We start from the raw sequence: 18,320 nt of genomic DNA on the forward strand, positions 1-18,320 counted from the left end.
CGGGATAGAGGGTTGAGTTTTGTATGCTTCCATCCCATTCTGCAAGACGCTAAAGGCCTCTCATCAACCTCTCCTGTGTCCAGGAACACCGCCATAGTAATCATTTCGTTTATTTTGTCTTTTGGAGCTGGAGCGCATTGCCAGAAGTGGTCGATTCAACTGAAGCTTTTTTGTTGTTGTAAATGCTTGTTGTATGATGACTCCAGCTTGAGGAGCCATCACCAAAAACAAAAAAAAAAAAAAAGTTTTCTTCAAACGCATTTCGAATAAAAACTTGAATAAAACAGATGCAACTACAACCATATCCTGCTATTTGAACGACTTCTTCAACGACTAGGATCACGTTCCAACCAGCTACCGATATAGACTACAGTAACCCACTCTGTGAATTGTTCATGTCGTGCCAACACAGGACGGGCTCAAGGAGACAGGACTTGTGAACTCAACTGGGACTTTTATTTCGTTCTACACGTTTTAACTACAACAAACTTATTTTACTGTTATTTGTCAACCGCCAAGAAGGAAAGATTGCTCTTCAACAACTACCTTCCTATTATTCTCATTTGGCTGGAGCGGGTTTGTACGAAACTGTTTTAATGTTTGGAATTCAGGAAAATATAGGCTTACCTAGAGGAGGGACGACAATGAAAGAGGAACCGCTGGGCAGCGGGATGAACTCGGTCCGCTCGTGGATGCACACATCTGGGGTAGTGGATGCGAACACAGCCGCCCAAAGGTACGTTTGCCAAACATCCAATTTTTAATGCATTTCTCAGATTGCCCCTAAATCCCCACATTGCCATGTATCAATTACAATCTCCCTATGCGACTCTTCTCTTCAGCGCGTTCTCCAACGCTCATTACATCATATTACTGTTAAAGTAACAAATCAAGAAATCTCTTGTCTCTAAAAACGTGCCTTTCACACCATCTCCCAATGTTGTCATCTGCTGCTCGCTCCATCTGCAGTGCATCTCTCCCATCTAACCGAGGTGCCCCTCTCTCTTCTCCCCGCAGCGGTGTGGGTTTGGCTCGGGCACACTACGAGAAGCAACCACCGTCCAACCTCAGAAAATCCAACTTTTTCCACTTCGTTCTTGCGTTGTATGACCGACAAGGACAGCCGGTGGAGATCGAACGGACAGCCTATGTGGACTTTGTGGAGAAGGACAAAGTAAGCGCCATTTCTTTGGAATATCGTCCCATTTTATTCATTTTTTTCTTTTTTTTTTACATTTATTTTCACCTACACAGTTCATCATTTGGTGGTAAAGGCAGGAACACGTCATAGGCGGCGGAGGAGACACGTGCCGTTATGTGGACTTTCTAAATGACTTCGAATGTCACAAAATTATTTTATACATCTATTTTTTTATTTGTTTTACTCTACATAGATAGATACCCCCCCCCCCCCCCACTTGACCCCTTCATAATAGTCTATTTTGTGAGCTCATAATTACCACATCAAGACAAATATCAACAAAACACAGTAAATGTATGTGAACACTGATTCAATGCTCATTATTTTCAGGAACCAAACAGTGAAAAAACTAACAATGGGATTCACTACAAACTCCAGTTACTGTACAGCAACGGTAAGTGGTACGGCTACTGATACAGGAAATACACTGTGTGGGAATTATCATGAAGTGAATCAGTACAAATCAGGGACGCATGCTTGGACATTGATTCCGCCAGATAACGTTGTATGGTGGTTGTTAGTCCGATATTGGGTTACATTTTTAAAGTGGTAAATTGCCTCGCTCGGTGTCAGCTAGCATCGTCTATGGTTAATCCACGCTCAGTTAGCGATGCGGGGTGAATCAGATATTAATCCACGTTTTAACCTGACGCGGACCAGATGATGATCACGAAAATGTATTGAGATGACAGGTGTTTATTAAAAACAAACAAACCGTGTTTTAATTATATTTATTTTATGTCCGTAAAAATTGTAAGACATATATTTTCTAAAATATAATGTGGAAGCAAAATCAGAGTGTAAATTACAAGATACTTGTCGGTGTAAATGACAAGATATAACATATATATATATACTTTATTCGCAGGTGTCAGAACAGAACAGGATCTTTTCGTACGATTAATCGATTCCATGACAAAACAGGTAAGATTTTTTTTATATATAATTATCTGCAATGCCAAATTGTTTGCTTATGGTGCTTGAAATATAACGTGTGTTGTGGAAACGTGCGTGGTTTTCGAATTGACCCTATTACAGAAGATATATGCTTCAATTATGAGCCTGTAAGTTATTAGGCCATGTGTGGTTGTGTTTTTTTAATCGTTTATATTTCACTATAAATCAGCTCGCTCTCGGGTTGGAGCGATTGTAATTGTTGTTATTATTTTTTATTTTATACAACTTTTGTGACTCGGCTATAGAGATGGACAGTTGTAGATATCCGGTATATAGTTAATTACAATAATAACCTTTAGTGGCCTCTCTTTAATTCGGGTGGTAAGCTCCAGGGGTCTCCCGTATACCCGTGCACGATTCCCCTTAATGTTGATTTAATTCGCAGCAAAAGTGTTTAATGGGGTCTATTTAATTTCCCTTTTTAAAATCGTAATTATACTTTGACACGAGATATTATATATATTTTTGGGGGAGAGAATGCTATGAAATATTTAGCTGATATTACCGTTCATGAAATGAATAGGTTTTGTAGGTCTACTACGGTGCTTTGTGTATTGGCTCGTGAGCGCATTTTTAGTCAATTAACCACTAATTTGTCTTATGTGCTAATAGATGGGATGTCGAAGCCATCAACAAACATAGGTCTTATCTGCTATGTAGTATAATTGTGCGTTGACAGTCCATCAGTTCAGAAATATTCAAATAATTATTTATTGTGACAAACAGACGAGACTATTATTGCTCAAAGAAAGTCTCGGTTCAATAACAAGAGACCCTTTTAGTAGGAGAGGCCACTTGAGTGGACAATGTGGCGCGTTTCCTCAACCTGAATGTTTTCGGAAATCACTCTCCGCTAGTATGGGCTTATTTTTAAGTGCACTCCGCCAAGTTCACTTGAATAGCCTATAGCTTCAGTGTCTAGGGTTAAACAGCATTTTTATGACCAGTTTGTTTATTCCTATTTTGTCACCTCTTATTATTATATAGGAAATATAGGCTACATGTTAGATTCGCCCCACTCCTCGTTGACTGTAGCCTATAGGTCTGTCTATGATCAGAGAGTCAATGACGCTGAACCGTCAGTTTATGGATTTCTGTTTCTTCAGCCGAGACACGGGAAATAAATCACATGATGATAACTGCAATACTCCCCAAATCCCTCACATATAGATGTTGTAGCTCGGCTATGTGGTACCCCTCTCACCTCCAATGGAACAGAGCTGTTTCGATGTGTTTTCACCTACTACCAGAAGCACCAAAAACAATATTAAAATCCCTATCTCATTTTGCTGTGAAATATTTTATGTAGTGATGTTTTTTTTAATTCAGCCGCTTATGTCCCCTCTTGCTATAGCAGCGTTGTTGTTCATCGTTAAATCAATTGTGATAGGCCCTATAGTGTGTCATGCGTTTTACTTAATTGCTAATTATAAAGAGTTTATCTTTGATTAAAAGCCCCGCTTCTTTGGTTTTACATTCATCCAAGATGTAACGGCGGTGCGCGCGGGATAGGCAGGCTGCTGTTGTCGGGCTGTAGCCGTGCATCACAGACCCGGGGCAGAACGAGGGGAGGGAGAGAGACAGACAGAGAGCAAAAAGAACTGAGGCCGAGCGCACCTACAGCTCCACGCCATCTGTTAAAGCCAATGCTCAAAAATTACTCAACCGAACCCCCCCGACACGCTTTTTTTTTGTATCCGAGAAAAATCATTGTTAGCGGCTCAAAATAAACAACAGATTGCCCATTAGCTCGTTCCCCACGAAATATCTGTAGATTAGAATGGCGCTGATGTATACGGAAATGGGTATTATTTACATCGCCCATCTGCAGCAGAACCAACGTGGTGTTGGTATTATCCTGGGATAAAACATATATAAACAACATATACACATATTAACCTATTTGACATTTTTTGTTGTGTTCTAACAAATCATTTAGGCTATTTATTTACATTACAATATATATAAATATATATTTTGTAAAGAAATGAATTGTTTGGAAATTATCTACGAGAAATGATTTTATTTTTTGAATTTACAATTTAACCTATAAAACGTAAACTATACAATTGCTGTATGTAGACCTATATGTCAATATTAGTAGGCCTATATACTTTATGAATTAATAATCAATTATATAATGAATTGATCCATTTATGAATTGAATGTTATTGTGGTGTAGGTTAAGGTTTATATGCTATAGCCCACAGAGATCGGCAAATGTGCAACGTGTTATATCCAGTTCGATATTTTAAACGTCTGCTTCTGATGTATTTCTCGCTTTGATCCAAGGCTATTATCTATGAAGGTCAAGACAAAAACCCAGAGATGTGCCGAGTGCTTCTCACACACGAAATCATGTGCAGGTAAGAGCTTGTCACGGTGATTAGCTACATTTCAACGTCCTTTTAATATATGCTTGTTTTTAAAAAATATATTTCTTTGCTTTGTTATTAAAATGCTGAGTTGGGGGATTTTTGAGGATAGTCCTTAGTAGATGTATTAGCGCATCAACCTCAATCTCTTGTTGCAATGAAAACACGTCGGTCCATATCGGTAGAATCAAAGCCAATTTGACATAGACTGCCTATACCTCAGACATAGTATCATGCCAAATAGAATATGATAATTAGGGAGTTTGCATTCAATGACCGTTAGGAATTACAGGCCAGAATCCCTATATCGATTTAGCCTTCTATAGTCGGGTTTGATTGGTCAACTGACAACAGACACAACACATAGAACAGATGACGGCACATTCCTGTGTTCTGTCAACGGGCGTTCCTTTTGACTCGCGGAATAAATAAAAAAACAGAAATGGAGCTTTGATAATCTTGCCCCCCCCCCCCTTGTATTAGATAAAGTCACTACTCTTATGAAGTTGGGTTGAATCCCTGTTTGTCACGAGCTGACCCATACAGTAGCCCACACAGAAGGCGTCATCCTGCTCCAAGAGGGTCGAACTACATGCACCTCATCACCACGCCATAATGTACAAAAAACATAAGCTATGTTTTCCCTTTAGATGACGGTTTGCATATCAATGAATGTATCAGAGGTGTGTGTGTGTGTGTGTGTTTGTATATACACTGCTTGTATATTAAAGGCCGTTTCCGTTGAAAACACAGATGTGGTTTGGAGCTCTAGAAGTGGAGGACTGTTAAACGTTGTTTATTCACTTTAACTTCCAGTAGCAGCTTTAAAGAGCTTCACACTCTCCTCACACCATATGGTGTTCACTGAGCTCGTCTGGACATGTAACCATCATACAACTAGGCTTTAAAAAAAATCAAAAATAAAGTGAGAATGAAGCATAACATTTTGGTATAATTTCAACATGAATAAAACTGTACCACACAGTATTGGATCCGGTCCTATCCCCATCGGTAGCTATGGCTAGACCCCAGCACCATAACCAGCACCACCGGCTAAACCGAGACAATGCTACTTCAGTGAAAGATTGATGCAGGGGCTGCATGGCTTCTGAGCGTTCTAATGAATCTCTGGCCTATCACAGAAAGGCTGGTTTTGAAGATGGCCGTCTGCATCCTCTCCAGAATTAACAGCTTGACAATTAGAGGGAAACAAAAAAAGCTGAAGCTGTGGAAAGACGATTCCCAAGCCTCCTGGCGTCTTCTGTTCTCAGTTCAGTGCTAGAGACACAACACCACAAACATGTTGTCTCCCTGAGACTAGCAAACGTGCAGCAGCAGTGCTCGGCAATGCTAGGGCTACGTCCCAAATCGCACCCTATTCCCTACGTAGTGCACTACATTTGACCAGAGGTCTATGGGAATAGGGCTCCATTTGGGACACAGAGGCAATGCTAAGGGCTACGTCCCAAAATGGCACCCTAGTCCCTACGTAGTGCACTACATTTGACCAGAGGTCTATGGGAATAGGGTGCCATTTGGGACACAGATGGGGGAGATGTTTACCCGTTTGCCCTGCGTGGCGAGACTGACTCGGTTCCGTACCAATCAACAGACAGACAGACAGCTAGCGTCAGGCATACAGGCACAGCTCAGCAACAATCATGATCTAAACACTGTCACGCTTAGATAAATATAGAATTTAAAGAATTAAAAGAAAATGTTACGAAGTAACAATTAAACATGCGAAGATCCACACTGTGTGAATCTCTTTGAACTGCAGTTTACACACGCAGCCCAAATCTGATACATATTTTTTTATAACCCATCTGGATCTTTTGCCTATAAAAAGGGTCAAAAGATTAGAATTGGTCTGCCTGTGTGAACCTGACTTGATCACATCATCATTTCCTCCTCTCTAGTCGGTGTTGTGATAAGAAGAGTTGTGGCAACAGGAACGAGACTCCTTCAGACCCCGTTATCATCGACAGGTAAGGAACAGACCGCTGTTCGCTACAGATCTTTCCTCTATTCTGGTTTAGTCGTGTGGCGTGTGCTGTGTGTATGTGCTGTGTGTATGTGCTGTGTGTATGTGCTGTGTGTATGTGCTGTGTGTATGTGCTGTGTGTACGTGCTGTGTGTATGTGCTGGGTGTATGTGCTGTGTGTATGTGCTGTGTGTATGTGCGGAGTGTATGTGCTGTGTGTATGTGCTGTGTGTATGTGCTGTGTGTATGTGCTGTGTGTATGTGCTGTGTGTATGTGCTGTGTGTATGTGCTGTGTGTATGTGCTGTGTGTATGTGCTGTGTGTATGTGCTGTGTGTATGTTGTTGTATGTCATTCTGTGTGTATGTGCGGAGTGTATGTGATGGGACAATTGTGTGTATGTGCTGGGTGTATGTGCTTGCGGGGGATGGTCATGGTTGTTGTAGTCATTCCGGGACAATTGTTGTAGTCATTCTTGGGGATTCTGTGGTGCCCAACTCTGTCTCTGTCTCGCAGCATTGTACTGTCTCTGTGTTTGTTGTTCTCCTGCGTTGTTGCACAGGTGGGTTGACTTGGAAACCCGGAGGTCTCCGTGGGGGATTGGGTAATTGCTAGCGAGTTGTCAGGGGAAACAGTTTCCTCGGCCGTTCCTCTCTCTGTGCTCAGCCCTGCTGTGAGGGAGTCAGTCGTTAACGCTTGGAGTGCGCTTGGCTTTACAGTCAGACTTGTATCATTGAGTGGCCGCCTCCTAATTTACGAACAAGTGTTTTCTATTCAGTACCCTGTCATTTATTCCACTGTACTGTATTTCCATGTGGATCTGAGTGCTTGGCTGCCTTCCTACATGCGGCCCACTGTCCAGGAGAGCTTGATATGAACGTTACATGTCTTGTTACTGCTACTGGCTGAGCACAGTTTTCTCAGTCCTAGTTCATTGGATGTGAACAAGTATGTTGGGAGAAGGAAAGACGACGAGTTAAAACCAGGGTGAAATATGGAGAAACCAGGAGAGGGAAAGACGACGAGTTAAAACCAGGGTGAAATATAGAGAAACCAGGAGAGGGAAAGACGACGAGTTAAAGGGTGAAATATGGAGAAACCAGGAGAAGGAAAGACGACGAGTTAAAACCAGGGTGAAATATGGAGAAACCATGAGAGGGAAAGACGACGAGTTAAAACCAGGGTGAAATATGGAGAAACCAGGAGAGGGAAAGACGACGAGTTAAAACCAGGGTGAAATATGGAGAAACCAGGAGAGGGAAAGACGACGAGTTAAAACCAGGGTGAAATATGGAGAAACCAGTAGAGGGAAAGACGACGAGTTAAAACCAGGGTGAAATATGGAGAAACCAGGAGAGGGAAAGACAAAGAGTTAAAACCAGGGTGAAATATGGAGAAACCAGGAGAGGGAAAGACGACGAGTTAAAACCAGGGTGAAATATGGAGAAACCAGGAGAGGGAAAGACGACGAGTTAAAACCAGGGTGAAATATGGAGAAACCAGGAGAGGGAAAGACGACGAGTTAAAACTTAAAACCAGGGTGAAATATGGAGAAACCAGGAGAGGGAAAGACGACGAGTTAAAACCAGGGTGAAATATGGAGAAACCAGGAGAGGGAAAGACGACGAGTTAAAACTTAAAACCAGGGTGAAATATGGAGAAACCAGGAGTTAAAACCAGGGTGAAATATGGAGAAACCAGGAGAGGGAAAGACAACGAGTTAAAACCAGGGTGAAATATGGAGAAACCAGGAGAAGGAAAGACAACAAGTTAAAACCAGGGTGAAATATGGAGAAACCAGGAGAGGGAAAGACAATGAGTTAAAACCAGGGTGAAATATGGAGAAACCAGGAGAGGGAAAGACGACGAGTTAAAACCAGGGTGAAATATGGAGAAACCAGAGAGGGAAAGACGACGAGTTAAAACCAGGGTGAAATATGGAGAAACCATGAGAGGGAAAGACGATGAGTTAAAACCAGGGTGAAATATAGAGAAACCAGGGAGAGGGAAAAACTTAAAACCAGGGTGAAATATGGAGAAACCAGGAGAGGGAAAGACGACGAGTTAAAACCAGGGTGAAATATGGAGAAACCATGAGAGGGAAAGAGGATGAGTTAAAACCAGGGTGAAATATAGAGAAACCAAGAGAGGGAAAGACGACGAGTTAAAACCAGGGTGAAATATGGAGAAACCAGGAGAGGGAAAGACGACGAGTTAAAACCAGGGTGAAATATGGGCCACCAGTGGATAGCAATGCCAATGTTTGAGTTGTTAGAATAGCTGTTTGCTTAGCGGAGAGTATTTGGTATCTGACACAGGGAACATCTCTCTTTATTAGTAATCAAATATGGACGGCCAGTTGCTGCCTTTCACTCAGTCAGTCAGCGACAGAGTCTATGTGTCAACCAGTGGAACACAGAGCTGACAGACGACTCACATTCTGGACCGGAGCAGCTCTGGCAGAATGTATGCATGTTTACATGTATTCACAATCACGTGTGTGATTGCATTCTGGGTATTTATGCGTTCATTTACCGCCATTACACACTATTGTATTATGACTGTATATGTATTTATGAACGCGTGTATTATGACTCTATATTGTATTTAGGTTATTTTGTTGTTACTTAGAAACATATAACATTTGTATTAATGGAATGTTGTTTTGTGGTTAATAGGTAGAGTTAAAATGATGCCTTTAAGACCTACTTCAGTTGGACACATCTATACACATCTATACACGTCTATACACGTCTATACACGTCTATACACGTCTATACACATCTATACACATCTATACACGTCTATACACGTCTATACACGTCTATACACGTCTATACACATCTATACACATCTATACACATCTATACACATCTATACACGTCTATACACGTCTATACACGTCTATACACGTCTATACACGTCTATACACATCTATACACATCTATACACATCTATACACACCTATACACATCTATACACACCTATACACATCTATACACACCTATACACATCTATACACGTGTTTCCATGTGTTTCTATATCACCTCCTATTGGTTGAGAAATGGACTTCATTATTTGACAGTGGAATGACAGTGTGTGTGATGTGATTTGTCCATGAGTGTGTGTGTGTGTGTGTGTGTGATGTGATATGTCCATGAGTGTGTGTGTGTGTGTGTGTGTGTGTGTGTTATGTCATCTGTCCATGAGTGTGAGTGTGTGTGTGTGTGTGTTATGTCATCTGTCCATGAGTGTGTGTGTGTGTGTGTGTGTGTGTGTGTGTGTGTGTTATGTCATCTGTCCATGAGTGTGAGTGTGTGTGTGTGTGTGTGTGTGTGTGTGTGTGTGTGTGTGTGTGTATGTGTGTGTGTGTGTGTGTGTGTGTGTGTGTGATGTGATATGTCCATGTGTGTGTGTGTGTGTGTGTGTGTGTATGTGTGTGTGTGTGTGTGTGTGTGTGTTATGTCATCTGTCCAGTATTAGTAATAACCTGTTAACACGGTAGATTTGATTAGTTCTGTGCTTAGCACGGTTATCACTCTGCAATGTTGTTGCTTAATTTTATTAGTATTTTATTAGTATATTATTATCATTTTGTTACTATTTTATTAGTATTTTATTAGTATTTTATTATTTTATTAATATTGTATTAGTATTTTATTATTATTTTATTATTATTGTATTAGTATTGTATTAGTATTTTATTATTATTGTATTATTATTTTATTAGTATTTTATTAGTTTTTTATTAGTATTGTATTAGTATTTTATTAGTATTTTATTAGTATTTTATTAGTATTGTTTAACTATGGTGAACTTGTGGCCCTGACTGAGAGGAAGGGAAGACGTTGCAGATTGACAGTCCAAATAGGCCGTAGAACTGCGACACAACAGATGAGATCTGAGACGTAATTCAATCATGAGTAAAAAAAAAGAGAGAGAACAAAACGCTGTGTCTCACATAACCTCGAGCCAGTGCTCTGTAAGTCTCACAGCGAGCCGGTTTGTTATGGTGTGAAGCTGTGGAAATGTGTAGCCTAGCCGTTCCCCTCCCCGTACCCTCCCCTTTGCCTGCTATGATCCCTGGGAAGGCAGAGGAAACATGTAGCCTAGCCGTTCCCCTCCCTGTACCCTCCCCTTTGCCTGCTATGATCCCTGGGAAGGCAGAGGAAACACAAGGTCTTTTTCACTTGTCTTGCCCGGTGATAATGCTTCAAAGTCAGGCGAGCACTTTAAAACAGGGCGTCTCTGACATAATGAGCGCTAGCTGCTCTGCCCACAAAACTGCTTGACTTTGTATTGTGACTAAAACACAGTTAAAAAGGGATCCAGTGTCTCTGCACTTTGTGCTTCAATCTCACCCAACAATGTGAGTGTAACAGAAGTCCAAAAGGAACATTGGACAGAGAAGGAAGGGGGATCGGGATGGAGAGTGGATGGAATCCCATGACAGAGAGAGAGAGAGAGAGAGGGAGCTAGATAGATAGAGAGAGAGAGAGGGGGGGCTAGATAGATAGAGAGAGAAGAGGGGGGAGCCAGATAGAGAGAGAGAGAGGGGAGGGAGGGGGAGCTAGATTGAAAGAGAGAGGGGGAGCTAGATAGAGAGAGAGGGGGGGAGCTAGATAGAGAGAGAGGGGGGGAGCTAGATAGAGAGAGAGAGAGGGGGGAGGGAGCTAGATAAATAGAGAGAGAGAGAGAGAGAGGGGGAGCTAGATAGAGAGAGAGAGAGAGAGAGGGGGGGGGGGAGGAGTGAGCTAGATAGAGAGAGAGAGAGAGAGAGAGGATGGAATCGCATGACAGAGACAAGAGAAGCAAAAAAAAAAAAAAAATGAGGATATTGTAGTGGAAGTTGAAACAAGCGGATTTAAAAAAAGCTTCACATTTTCATTGTGATGTGTGTGAATGGGTCTGGGGTGTGGGTTTCAATAGAGGGAGGGAGTCGATCCGTCCTGTGGAATCACTAAAGCAGATGGATGTCATTAGGCTCTGCTATTGTCTGTAGACGAACTTCCATGAGCCCGTGGTTTTATCCTATAGCCCTGTGTACATCCACCCAGACAGAAATCACTGCAACGCTCGTCATCGGTGACTGCAGAGCTAATGTACTGTATATGAAGATCACAAGAGATGAGGAGAAGAGGAAACACAGCTCTATCCGTAATGCTATTGTCTCTGTATGTTTGGGTCTTTTTTTTGCTGTAGCTATGGACATTTAAACATGTGTATGAAACGTTTATATTTTATTTTAATTTATTTTAATTGGCTATCAGGTTTTTATAGTTATTGATGTGTCTTATGTTCTGTGTCGAATGGTTTCTTGGAAATGTGGGTTTTGCATGTACATGGACAGAGTGTCCATCTGGGTGAAACTGACAGGGAGAGAGAGAGAGAGAGAGAGAGAGAGAGAGAGAGAGAGAGAGAGGGAGCTAGATAGAGAGAGACAGAGAGAGAGAGAGGGGTGGGGGTGGGGGGGAGCTAGATAGAGAGAGAGAGAGAGAGAGAGGGAGCTAGATAGAAAGAGAGAGAGAGAGCGAGACAGAGAGAGAGGGGGAGAGCTAGAGAGAGGGAGAGAGAGTGAGGTAGATAGAGAGATAGAGAGAGAGAGAGAGAGAGAGAGGGAGAGAGAGTGAGGTAGATAGAGAAATAGAGAGAGAGAGAGAGAGAGAGAGGGAGAGAGGGAGAGAGAGAGGGGAGAGAGAGAGAGAGAGAGAGAGAGAGAGAGAGGGAGAGAGAGAGAGGGAGAGAGAGAGAGAGGGAGAGAGAGTGAGGTAGATAGAGAGATAGAGAGAGAGAGAGAGAGAGAGAGAGAGAGAGAGAGAGAGAGAGAGAGAGGGAGAGAGGGAGAGAGAGAGAGGAGAGGAGAGAGGAGAGAGAGAGAGAGAGAGAGAGAGAGGGAGAGAGAGAGAGGGAGAGAGAGAGAGAGGGAGAGAGAGTGAGGTAGATAGAGAGATAGAGAGAGGGAGAGAGAGAGAGAGAGGGAGAGAGGGAGAGAGAGAGAGGTAGAGGGAGAGAGAGAGAGAGAGAGGGAGAGAGGTAGAGGGAGAGGGAAGGTTCTACACTGTTGGGGTATGCTAAGCGGTCCGGTCTCCTGATCCATTATCGATAACGCTCTCAGCAACATTTCCCCAGATGGCAGGGCACGGCAGGCCAGTCACACTGCTAGTTGGCACGATGCAGGACAGTAACTGGCAAACTGGCAAACTGGCATTTTCACTGGAGTTTAGGAGACTTATCATTCCAAATGCGTCCCATTTTCCCGTAGTTGAGCCAGACATCTGTTTATCCCATTTTCTGTTGGACTTTTGTTACAGCTTTAGGTTTTTGTGGAGGGAAAAAAGTCGGTTTCGATTTAACAGCTGTTGCAGAATTTCGTCATTTGACCCCAGTGCATCTTTAAAATATTAGAAAATAACCCAGACACTACTACTCCTGTTCTGTACATGATAGCTATTTGTTATCGACTTAAAGATAAATATTTGTTGTATTTGTTATTTAAATGTTCTACTCTCGTCTGTAGGTCTACAGGACAGCCTCGGTAAACCAACATCCTGGGTATTCTGGTCAGTCAGAACACAGGACAGCCTCGGTAAACCAACATCCTGGGTATTCTGGTCAGTCAGAACACAGAACAGCCTCGGTAAACCAACATCCTGGGTATTCGGATCAGTCAGAACACAGAACAGCCTCGGTAAACCAACATCCTGGGTATTCTGGTCAGTCAGAACATAGAACAGCCTCAGTAAACCAACATCCTGGGTATTCGGATCAGTCAGAACACAGGACAGCCTCAGTAAACCAACATCCTGGGTATTCGGATCAGTCAGAACACAGAACAGCCTCAGTAAACCAACATCCTGGGTATTCGGATCAGTCAGAACACAGAACAGCCTCGGTAAACCAACATCCTGGGTATTCGGATCAGTCAGAACACAGGACAGCCTCGGTAAACCAACATCCTGGGTATTCTGGTCAGTCAGAACACAGAACAGCCTCGGTAAACCAACATCCTGGGTATTCGGATCAGTCAGAACACAGGACAGCCTCGGTAAACCAACATCCTGGGTATTCTGGTCAGTCAGAACACAGGACAGCCTCAGTAAACCAACATCCTGGGTATTCGGATCAGTCAGAACACAGGACAGCCTCGGTAAACCAACATCCTGGGTATTCGGATCAGTCAGAACACAGGACAGCCTCAGTAAACCAACATCCTGGGTATTCGGATCAGTCAGAACACAGAACAGCCTCGGTAAACCAACATCCTGGGTATTCGGATCAGTCAGAACACAGGACAGCCTCAGTAAACCAACATCCTGGGTATTCTGGTCAGTCAGAACACAGGACAGCCTCGGTAAACCAACATCCTGGTTATTCGGATCAGTCAGAACACAGAACAGCCTCGGTAAACCAACATCCTGGGTATTCTGATCAGTCAGAACACAGGACAGCCTCAGTAAACCAACATCCTGGGTATTCTGATCAGTCAGAACACAGAACAGCCTCGGTAAACCAACATCCTGGGTATTCGGATCAGTCAGAACACAGAACAGCCTCGGTAAACCAACATCCTGGGTATTCTGATCAGTCAGAACACAGAACAGCCTCGGTAAACCAACATCCTGGGTATTCGGATCAGTCAGAACACAGAACAGCCTCAGTAAACCAACATCCTGGGTATTCAGATCAGTCAGAACATAGAACAGCCTCAGTAAACCAACATCCTGGGTATTCGGATCAGTCAGAACATAGAACAGCCTCAGTAAACCAACATCCATTTACATTTAAGTCATTTGGCAGACGCTCTTATCCAGAGCGACTTACAAATTGGTGAATTCACCTTATGACATCCAGTGGAACAGCCACTTTACAATAGTGCATCTAAATCATTTAAGGGGGGGGGGGGGGTGAGAAGGATTACTTTATCCTATCCTAGGTATTCCTTAAAGAGGTGGGGTTTCAGGTGTCTCCGGAAGGTGGTGATTGACTCCGCTGTCCTGGCGTCGTGGGTATTCTGATCAGTCAGAACTTGGCTGTAGTGGGTTCATCTGCTCTACAGCGTCAGCTTATGTTTTGGTGATCTAATAATGGCGTTGTGTCTGAAGGGTGATTGGTGGGTTTTTCCTCGCTACTAGAGCTTCCTTTCACTTCCTGTCACAAAGGTCAAGATGACCGACCTCTCCAGACAGCTCACTCATTGAATTATTCATGACATTGACTATTTGTGGTGTGTGTGTGTGTGTGTGTGTGTTAGTGCACGAAATTGTCAGTGTCCCAAACACCCCCCCCCCCACCCTATGGGCCCTGGTCAGAAGTAGTTCACTATGTAGAGGGAATAGGGTGCCGTTATTCTCTACACTTCGTGTCATTCATTCATACAGCTCATTTAAGGAGACGGGAGCTCCTTCTCCTTGCACCCGTGTTCAACTATTAATATCATGTCGTTAGGGTCCGTTTCTGACCTTGCTTTATCATTCATTATATTCATATAAGGATTAGGGAGGATTGTTGTGACCGTTTCCACACCTTGTCGACGGCTAACAGTCCATGTATAACGCTCCTGTCCCTGCTGGGGGTTTTCTTATTGAGAGACAACAACACTGAAGACAGTAGTCAACATTGACCCAATGGCCAGTGTTTTCATTTCCCTCTTCCTTTTCTTTAAGCAAGCAGACAGACACTTTAAAGAGCTGTTTAGGTTTTTTCTCTCCCCCTCCTCTCTCATGGCTTCTTCGCTAAAGCGTGATTATAACCACACTCAGCCAGAGTTGCTGTACAAATGGCAGCGTTTATAAGGTCAGCTCTTTTGTGGTGAAACGCTATGTAAATTAGGATCTGCTGTGAAAAAAAGAAGGGGGGACATTAAACTCAATTCAATTCATTGTCCTCCTTAATGTCATTTTCCGTTTTGCTAAACGTCGAGTCCTGGATGGACTGCCAGGATGTATTTCTGAGTTGATTTTAATATCAGCTAGGAAACAGAGAGGAGGGAGGGGGGGGGGGTGGTGTGTGGATACAACCTGGGAAAGCTAAGTGATGATGAAGGTATATTTATTAAAGTGATAGTTCACCCCCCCAAAAAAGAAAATAAATCATGACACATTGGCTCGCCTTGTAAAAAGTTAGCATTTGAAACAGGGGTCAGGAAAAGCTCAACCAGAGCATAGATTGCTGTTATACCTTGTCCACAGACTGCCTACAGGGTAAGGAAACCAACATGTCATTTTATCATTTAATTAGGCCTATCCCTTTAAGTTCATTTAATTACATGTTTTCATGGCACCTGCACGGTCAGTGATTAAACCAGAGTGTTAAGGGTTAATTCTCACCTCCTCCTACATACCCCCCCCCCGAAAGGAATGCAATATACTATAAATGAATCTATAAAGCGCTATAAGGTCTCATACATGCTTATAACAAGTAATAATACATTATAGCTGTGTGCCCTAAGTGAAATGTCACTTTTGCCTTCAGGGGACTTTTCGGTAGTGTATATTTCTCGTTACTGTGTATCCAGTGTGAAAATGACTGTGTCTTCCCCAGGTTTCTAATGTACTTCTGGCCCTATCAACCCAGGTAGTGTTGATATCAAACAGCCAGTATAGTTCAGATTAATGAGAGGGCTAGTAGGGACTACAGCGCCCTGACATCCACCCACTACAGCTGCTGTGTTTCCTACAGACACAGTACACAGGTCAGAACATCTAAAGGGGTATCTATGAGCCAGTCAGCAACCTCTGGGAGAGAGGGAGAGAGGTGGAGGGAGGGGGAGAGGGGGAGAGGGGGAGGGAGGGGGAGGGAGGTGGAGGGAGAGGGAGAGGTGGAGGGAGGGGGAGAGAGGTGGAGGGAGGGGGAGAGGGAGAGAGGTGGAGGGAGGGGGGAGGGAGAGGGAGAGAGGGGAGGGAGGGGGAGAGGGAGAGGGAGAGAGGGGGAGGGAGGGAGAGAGGGGGAGGGAGGGAGGGGAGAGGGTGGAGGGGGAGAGGGGAGGGGGGGGAGAGGGAGAGAGGTGGAGGGAGAGGGGGGAGGGGAGAGGGAGAGAGGTGGAGGGAGGGGAGAGGGAGAGGGAGAGAGGGGGAGGGAGGGAGAGAGGGGGAGGGAGGGGGAGACGGTGGGACAGAGAGAGGGAGGGACAGAGGGAGAAAGAGAGGGAGAAAGGGGGAGAGGGAGGGAGAGATGGAGTAATGGCGGGAGAGAGATGGAGAGAGGAGGAGACAGAGAGAGGGAGGGAGTGCAGGAGGTAGAGAGAGTTCTACTTGTTTTCCTTCAGAGCTTCTTTATGGTCAAATCTACAGATGGAGACGTCCCAGCCAGATTGAGGAGGGGTGAAATAACGAAGGAAACCTCCACATGTTTTTATTTCCTGTATCGTACGTACAGTTGTACGGCTGTGGGTGACTCAAACACATCTGTTAGTGTTTGCCGACCGTATAACCCCGGCAGACACTTACTTGGCGGTGTGTGTATCCGTGGTTGGTTCCTTTTTGAACTGCCAATCACAGCCTTGGTTTTGCTTCTCTCTCATTTGTTTGTTTGGCTTCCCATTATATAGCTGTCTCATTTTTTGCCTTTGGCATGTTAACCTACACCGTGTGATCCTTGTACACAGAAACCAGAGGGCTTACGGTTTGTATGTTTTTTTAAAAGAAAAGCAAGAGAGGCGTGGTTGAGGTGAGAGAGGGAGGAGGGAGGAAGGGAGGAGGGAGGGAGGAGGGGGAGGGAGGGAGGAGGGACAGAGGATGGAGGAGGGAGGGAGGCAGGGATGGAGGGGAGGGAGGAGGGGAGGGAGGGGAGGGAGGAGGGGAGGGAGGGGAGGGAGGGAGAAAGAGAGGGCTGTCAAAAATGGAGTGAGGGGCCTTGATAAAAACCACTCCAGGTTTCTGGTTACTGCCTTATCAATGGGAATGAGAGATAGATACTACAGCACTATTGTTAGTCATTTTGTCGGTTGTCTTTGATTAATTGCCTTAAAGAATGTAACATGCAAAACGTATGAATGTAACCAAGGCCTGATTGTGGTTATATCATCTCTAAAAAGGATCATTGTCTGTGTGCACACTTCACATAAATAACAAACCAACTCTTCAAATGTATATACACTTATTTAACAAACCAACTCTTCAAACGTATATACACTTATTTAACAAACCAACACTTCAAACGTATATACACTTATTTAACAAACCAACACTTCAAAACATATATACACTTATTTAACAAACCAACTCTTCAAATCATATATACACTTATTTAACAAACCAACTCTTCAAACATATATACACTTATATAACAAACCAACTCTTCAAACATATATACACTTATATAACAAACCAACTCTTCAAACGTATATACACTTATTTAACAAACCAACTCTTCAAACGTATATTTAACAAACCAACTCTTCAAACATATATACACTTATTTAACAAACCAACTCTTCAAACGTATATACACTTATTTAACAAACCAACACTTCAAACATATATACACTTATTTAACAAACCAACTCTTCAAACGTATATACACTTATTTAACAAATCAACTCTTCAAACGTGTATACACTAATATAACAAACCAACTCTTCAAACATATATACACTTATTTAACAAACCAACACTTCAAAACATATATACACTTATTTAACAAACCAACACTTCAAAACATATATACACTTATTTAACAAACCAACACTTCAAAACATATATACATTTATTTAACAAACCAAACTTCAAAACACACTTATTTAACAAACCAACACTTCAAAACATAAACACTTATTTAACAAACCAACTCTTCAAACGTATATACAC

The 18,320-nt window shown here is 43.0% G+C and overlaps 1 protein-coding gene across 1 annotated transcript in view; it reads left to right on the forward strand.

Moving 5' to 3' along the window:
• Nucleotides 1-235: 235 nt before the first annotated feature.
• The window catches only part of LOC135529202 (transcription factor COE3-like), a gene marked incomplete at its 3' end in the record, with an annotated part of 185,871 nt that continues 167,786 nt past the window's right edge, over nucleotides 236-18,320 (forward strand). Inside the window, exons 1-6 of the mRNA XM_064958060.1 lie at nucleotides 236-736; nucleotides 1,018-1,174; nucleotides 1,532-1,595; nucleotides 2,070-2,125; nucleotides 4,451-4,524; nucleotides 6,453-6,521. Of these exons, the coding sequence (XP_064814132.1) occupies nucleotides 597-736; nucleotides 1,018-1,174; nucleotides 1,532-1,595; nucleotides 2,070-2,125; nucleotides 4,451-4,524; nucleotides 6,453-6,521 (560 nt within the window). The remainder of the gene's footprint in view (nucleotides 737-1,017; nucleotides 1,175-1,531; nucleotides 1,596-2,069; nucleotides 2,126-4,450; nucleotides 4,525-6,452; nucleotides 6,522-18,320) is intronic.

The sequence above is a fragment of the Oncorhynchus masou genome, unplaced genomic scaffold, assembly GCF_036934945.1.
Source record: "Oncorhynchus masou masou isolate Uvic2021 unplaced genomic scaffold, UVic_Omas_1.1 unplaced_scaffold_1118, whole genome shotgun sequence".
NCBI lineage: Eukaryota > Metazoa > Chordata > Actinopteri > Salmoniformes > Salmonidae > Oncorhynchus > Oncorhynchus masou.